Below are 6901 nucleotides of genomic sequence, written 5' to 3' on the forward strand. Positions count from 1 at the left end.
ACCTTCCCGAAAGGGAAGTAACAAAATATATCAATATGAATTAAAAATATCGCATTTCAAACTTAGAACTTCGGTGCTTATATGCAACTATGCCGAAATTTGGCACACTTACCCTATTGATAAAATAATGCCTTCTTAAAGAAAAATATTAAAAACAAATAAAATAGTCTAAAAGGTTAAGAAAAATAATAATGCAAATGTCTTATTTTACACAATCTGTTACACAAATTGATTCAATTACACATCTCGCTTAGGCGTTCATGTGAGATCATTTCAAGAAATGATTCCCTTGACGAAGAGCGAGGAACGCAAAATACAACCCAGTGACTGATCTCAGAATGAATAAATACGAAAACCTCTTGGACGTTTTGCATATTTCTATCACACTCTTACGCACTCAAAATTCGATTGAGCTAAATTGAATTTGTTATGACGTTCAAAAGAAGAAGCAGAGCCGAGAATGTAGGATAGGTAAATCCAAAAACATTTGAGAAAAAACAGATGTGATTTTTGATTTCATGAATCCTGACATAAGTACCTTCAGCACACCTTTTAGATCAGAAAAATTTCATAAAGTCTAAATTCATATCCCTTAAAAAATTAAAATCTTTGCATATATCTATCCTGCTCTTTCTTACTCTTCTTCTTCTTCTTTTGAATATCACACCAAATTAAATTTAGCTTAGTCCAATTTTGAAACCGAAAGAGTAAGGTAGACTTATGCAAATCATTTGAGAAAGAAAGAGAAATGAATTTGGAGTTCATGAAATTTCCCTGAGCTAAAAGGTGTGCCAAAGCCATAAAGAAAACCGTTTAGGCAATTTTCAAATATATCTTTGTGAGTTTAATCTTGGTTTATTCCGTGAAACTCCTTGTAAGTTTGTAAAGTTTTTTTGTTCAGATTTTAGGTTGGAAAGACCGTTCCAACCTGTTGTTTTGTTTAATTTTTTTTTATTTTATTTCTTGAATGAATCGTAAAACTATGATTTCTTAACCCATTCAGTCAATGTACTAGAAATACTTTAGATAGAATGTTCTTATTTTAGAATAAGTTTCATACAGATTAATAGATGATTTTTTTTTTTTTAAAAGAAAGAATTTTTGTCTATTATGGGGGCGCGGGAAGCCGCTGTCAAGCACACGTCTTAACGGTCTCTGAATTTAAATTCTTTACATTAATACATGACAGACTTTATTGATTTAAATAGAATAACTATTCAAGAAAGCAAACTGGCAATCAGAATTCAAATCAGGAAAGAGGAAAAAGGCCAATTTTAAGAAATTCGACGGAATGTCGAATTTCTGGCCGATATTTGAGCAAAAATTTTGCATGACCTTCCGCGAAGCAAGATAACAATAACAAAATGTATTTTCATCTCTGTCGAACTATTTTTCCCAAGTAATTGAAGGACTAAAGTTACTAAAATTCCATTCCAGAAAACATCCGAATTGTCCAATAGCCCAGAAATTAATCATCTAAAATCACTGAATTTGCGTATGAGGTATAATACCATGGTAATGAATGGGTTAAAAACCAGCGGAAAATAACTATAGCTAGAGTGTGAACCATGAGTGGTAGATCATGCCTAGTCTCCTATATCGCTCTGATCGCGACGATGAGTCTCCAAGATCGCTCTGATAGACACCCAAAGTGAACTGTGGCAGACTTGTTTACCCCCTATAAAAAGCTTAAATGTACCAAATTTCATATAAATATATAAATACGAAGCTGAAAATGTAAAATGAAAACTCCTATAATCTTTTTTTCCAAATTTTAAAGCTCCTTATAAGATATGTTTCTAAATACATAAATCCGTAGGAAATTTTGAAGAAAGATTTAATTGGAAATTGGAAATCAAAATTGGAAATTTTTAATTTATTTCTACACTTAGTGTAAGTGTACCAAATTCCGACCAGCTTGCAATTCCGGCCACATTTTTTGTTCCTTAAATTTTCATGAAATTTTAGTTTTTGCATACTCTAGAGATTATACAATGCGAAAAGTAACAAAAAATATCGCTTCGGCAAGTAAGATGATTTGAAAAACGCATTGGAAGAATTCCGAAACGGCAAGGAACTATGAGAATAAAGGTGGCCGGAATAGGCCACTAATGCCATGTCTACATTTTTATTCATTTTAAAATGTATTCAAAATGATTTTAGAGAAAATAAACACTATAAACCGCCTACAAGGTTCCAAGCAACACTTCTTAAGAATAAGAAATAAAAAGTTCAATTTGTATTAAAAATTAAAAGTATTACATTTCAAACTTGAGGCTTTGGCGCTTGCATGCAACTATGCCGAAATTTGGCACACTTATGCGCCATTTCCATTGAGAAATTTTTCAAGAAATTTGTTGGAAAATTTTCAAGTCCATATGAAAAAAATTGTGCTTTTATGAGAAAAAGTTCAATTTGGTTGAACTTTTTCTCATAAAAGCTTAAAAATAAAAATTGTGAACAGTTTTCCCCTCTGTTCCTATCGGGTACAGCGCCATCCAACGAGTTTTCTTCCGACACTTGCATGCCAATTGAATAAATTCTCATCAATATTGGTTGTTTTCAATTGTCAGTGAAAACCCAAAGCGTGACAATGAAGTGCTTCAGTATTCTTGAGATGGAGAAAATAGTGCATGCAGTGCGTGAACGACCGTGTGTGTGGGATACAGCTTGCCCACAATACCGACTTACGGTGTATACGGACAAAGTTTTCCAGGACATAGGACAGGACTTGGGCAAAAGTCCAGAGGAGGTTTTAAAGTGTTGGGAAGCACTCAGAATGAAATACGCCAGAGAAAAAAGGAAGGTGAAACAAGAAATGCCGAAATCAGGGTCCAGTGGAGGGATGAAGAGAAAATACAACACAAAAGATTGGGAGCTTCTTCCAATAATGAGGTTCCTGGACAAAACTTTGGAAAGACGTCCAGTTTTCGAACAATTAGATGTCCTTGATGTATGCAGTACGATCCAGGAGAGCCCAAGTATCATAAACGTACCAGAAACTAATTTGGAAAGGAATTCAGATGTTCCTTGTTCACTTGATGATGAGATGGCAGAAGAATTTCCTTCGAGCTTTGGTGAGAAAAAAATTTTTTTTCTCGCGTTTCACTCAATTCCTCTCTTTTTTTTTAAGATGGACGATCACAAAATATTCACCCAGAAGAGGATCACGTGGCCGTTCTTGACCCAGATATATCCTGCCAACAGCAAACACTTGTAACTGAGAACCAAATTCCCGGAGCCTCCAAAAACATGTGTCAAAAAAATCAGCAAAAACGTCCATTGGAAAATGAATTTCCGATAGCAACGAAGAAAGCCAGGGCAAATGCAAAAACATATGAAGATGAGAGGCGAACCTTCATCAATAAAATTACTGAGATCCTAACAACATCGCAAACAACATCAAATGACCCGAAGAATACAGAAGAAAGGATGGCACAGGCCTATGCAGACTACGTTAAAATGAGATTTCTTAATTGGAGCAAAGAAAAAATGATTGAAGGATTTGCAATGCTGAATGAAACTATTGAGGAAATAGAGAAGAAAAAAATGTAGTTGTGTTTTTTTTTCTTTATCAAATCCTATTGCCCTTTACATAGTCCTTCAAGTAATCTCTGATACGACTGGCATTCCTAGTGTAGTTGTGAGACCCAATGTGAATATTTGCAGGAATGTCTTGCAATATTGATCCTCGAACTTCTTCCCTCCACTCTCCTTCGATTAATCTACCATTCTGCTCCCTATCAGTGTATTTTGGCGGCGCATAATTGTGCTTGTTACTAGTGCACAGCAAATTGTGGAGAGTCACAGTAGCTTGTATCATGGAATCTACTGTTTCTGGAGCTGCACAAATAGTACGATGAAAAATGCGCCATCGCGCACTTAAGATTCCGAATGCATTTTCAATGACACGTCGAGCTCTGGAAAGCCTCATATTAAAGTTTTGGTAGTCTTGACCCAAAAATCTTCCAGCATAGGGAACTTGACACCATTCTCGCAGTCCAAATGCTTCATCTCCAACGAAAAAGTAGGGAATATTTTCTCCTCCTGGAATGATGGGAGAACTTTTGGGAAAATTAATTTTTCCTGCCTCTAAGATACGTCCTAATTGCGAATCCTTTAAAATTCCACCGTCCGAAGAAGATCCATAAGAACCAATGCTAACATACAAAAATCTGTAATGAGCATCAGCGATACCAAGGAGCACAATACTGAAATATCCCTTGTAGCACCAGTAGAGGGATCCACTATTATTTGGTGCTCTGATTTTTGCATGTTTACCATCGATGGCACCGCATGTGTGTGGGAAATTCCAATTGACGGCAAATTCATCAGAAACCGTTTTCCAAGTGGATTCTGTTAGAGGAGGAAACGCATAGTGGGCTAGATGAGCGTTTAGCAGAACACAAACTTCTTGTATGATCTTGCATACTGTTGATATACCAATACGGTAGCAGGTAGCCAGAGTAAAGTAAGAATCTCCTGTCGCCAGAAATCTAGGCAGGTGTATTAAAGTGTTAAACAAGAAAGACGAATTATGAGTTCAAATCACCTGAGAGTCACCATAAGCCTGAGTTTTGCACTTAGCGGTTCACGAACTACGTATTTTCTTTCCAAGACTGGTCTCAGACGTTTCAGAATCCACTCAAACTGGTCGCAATCCATTCGGAAGTACATAAAATACCATTCAGGATCTCGATTACTCATTTCCCGGACCAGTGTCTCTTCGTGACCAAGATCCTTTCTCAACCTTAATATGGGACGAACCCAACAACTCTTCTTTCTTTTCCTTTCACTGTCCTCTATTTGCATATCAAGCAATTGAAGATACGCTCTGATTGATATTTCACACAATTCACGAAGGTTTCGACTCATTTTTATCAATTAGGTTAGATATCAAAACAAAAACAAACAAATGTCAAAAATATTCGAATTCAAAAGTGGGCTTTTTCGCAAGCTTTTATGAATTGAGAATTATAAAAATCTGAAATTTTTCTCAATGGAAATGGCCCATTACCCTAATTTTTAAAATAATTTTTTTTAAGTTTTTGCTATAATGTCTTTTATAAAAGTTTTATTACCTACTAAAATAGGTGAGATTGTCAAGAATCCCACCTAATACCACCTAGGGGTCACAGTATCTGATTTGTTACAATATTTGAGTATATAATTTTATTTGGTAGTGTGACATCGTAGCACAGAGAGAACCAATCGCATATAAATAAGAATGTCTTGAGAACAACAAGAAAGGATAATGCTAAACAAATATACGATCAATTTGTGCATAACAATTTGATTAAAATTTTGATGGAGGATCTCGATATTGGAATAAATAATACTCGAGGCGATTGCCTCAATAATTTATGGACACCAAATATACTCTGACTCTTGCACTCTTCTCACATTTTGGCGCGCTTTAGCATCTTCCATTTCCAGTCGTCTCGAACCAACCTTCCACTCAATATTCAAACAGTTTTGGTTACGATTTCAATCCAATTTGACGAAATCGCAATTCCCAAGAGGCAGAAAATTTAATAACATCCCAGCCACAATTCACACTAATTATGAGATCCAATTTACAAATGAGAGAGCAAAGATATGGGAAATTTGTGCGTGACCCCGAACATCGGTGTCTTTCATCCGCAAATAGATAACTGAATTATCATTAACGTGATATAATCAAACTGTTGTCGCCGCATGCTCAAGATTATGAAGTATTTAAATTAGGTATCTCAGCTGGATGCCTCATGTCACCATTAATTTGGCTGGAATGACTCTTCCTAATTTGTGTATAATGAGACAATGCTCATAAAATTGTCATGGGGATTTCGCTGGTCAAAAGAACCACCAGAAACAGTTCAAAGAGCGAGAGAGATTTTATGCACCAAAGGATCTTCGCTGCGGTCTTAAAGATTAATAAATTTCTTTGGCATTTTTTGCACTTTCCAACTGTCATATTGATCGCATTGACACATTTCATTGAGGATTGCGATCTTGCGCAAAATTTCTTGGGTGGAAAATAAAAAAAAGTCACTCTGGGGGCTTGATGATCGTTAACCAAAGGATGGTGAGGATCACTTGAGGTGGCGCAGCGGATAATTGTGAGTGTCGCCCCCCAGAGGGAAAGACAAGAATTCTCCATAGGGGACAATGCATACTGCACACCAAGCCACATTGATCAGGCACATCCCAAAAAGAACCTTCAACCAAAATTAAAATCAAAGTCCATTTTATGTAAATTATTGAATTGAAAAATTCCGCTCTTTTGCTTTTAATTCAAACCATAACCACGATCGCTACTATCGCTGGCCATTTGAAGATCTCAACCATCTCTGGAAGAGCCCAAAAGTATGCAAAATCCTCCCCAATCTCAGTGTTTAGCAATTTGAAATGGCATTTCCGTTGCGAGAACTATAAGAAAATTGGTAAATCTTTATTGCTTAAATTTCCCGTCAATCATCTTTATACTCTTTACACCGTGAAATCCCCTCAATTTCCTCAACAAGGTTCAGTGATGAAAATTGAATCGATTTCTTTGCGTATTTCCATGTCAAGGTACAAAGTGTGTATACGTCTTCCACGTGGTTTTCATCCAAACTTTTCCCTTTCGTCACCACTTGGAATGGTACGCTTGAACTCTTTACTGACATTGCATACGGCTAAAAGTGTTGAAAAATTGTAAAATCATATCATAGATTCAGAGATAAGAACAAACTAGATCCTAGCGGTTCTTGTTTACTAAAGATTATGTGTAACAAAAACTTTAAATTAAAAGTTATCTTTTTTCGGGTTTCTTTCTGATCGTGCGTTGATGTCATTTGTGCACGTGAATTATACTAAAGTTTATAAATACAATGGAATATTGCGAGAGGTGATTTGTTGTGTGTTCTTCATGGAAAAT

General features: G+C 35.9%; 2 protein-coding genes across 2 annotated transcripts; one reads left to right on the forward strand and one right to left on the reverse strand.

Annotated features, from left to right (window-relative positions):
- The first annotated feature begins 2732 nt into the window (after nt 1–2732).
- On the forward strand, nt 2733–4925 carry LOC129808018 (uncharacterized). The gene is made up of 2 exons (XM_055857664.1): nt 2733–3077; nt 3134–4925. Exons 1-2 carry the CDS (start codon nt 2780–2782, stop codon nt 3553–3555), a joined length of 720 nt encoding a protein of 239 aa, XP_055713639.1. The 5' UTR covers nt 2733–2779; the 3' UTR covers nt 3556–4925.
- On the reverse strand, nt 3575–4707 carry LOC129806706 (uncharacterized). Its single transcript, XM_055855478.1, has 2 exons — nt 4553–4707; nt 3575–4496 (listed from the first exon to the last, which is right to left on the reverse strand). Exons 1-2 carry the CDS (start codon nt 4705–4707, stop codon nt 3575–3577), a joined length of 1077 nt encoding a protein of 358 aa, XP_055711453.1.
- Nucleotides 4926–6901: the final 1976 nt, after the last annotated feature.

This window comes from Phlebotomus papatasi, chromosome 3 (genome assembly GCF_024763615.1).
Source record: "Phlebotomus papatasi isolate M1 chromosome 3, Ppap_2.1, whole genome shotgun sequence".
Taxonomy (NCBI): Eukaryota; Metazoa; Arthropoda; class Insecta; order Diptera; family Psychodidae; genus Phlebotomus; species Phlebotomus papatasi.

Coding starts and splice junctions, on each gene's coding strand:
- LOC129808018 (XM_055857664.1), top strand. CDS start 2,780: ATGAAATACGCCAGAGAAAAAAGGAAGGTGAAACAAGAAATGCCGAAA. Junction 3,078..3,133: donor AGAATTTCCTTCGAGCTTTG/GTGAGAAAAAAA, acceptor TTTTTTTTTAAG/ATGGACGATCACAAAATATT.
- LOC129806706 (XM_055855478.1), bottom strand. CDS start 4,707: ATGAGTAATCGAGATCCTGAATGGTATTTTATGTACTTCCGAATGGAT. Junction 4,497..4,552: donor AGGCTTATGGTGACTCTCAG/GTGATTTGAACT, acceptor ACACCTGCCTAG/ATTTCTGGCGACAGGAGATT.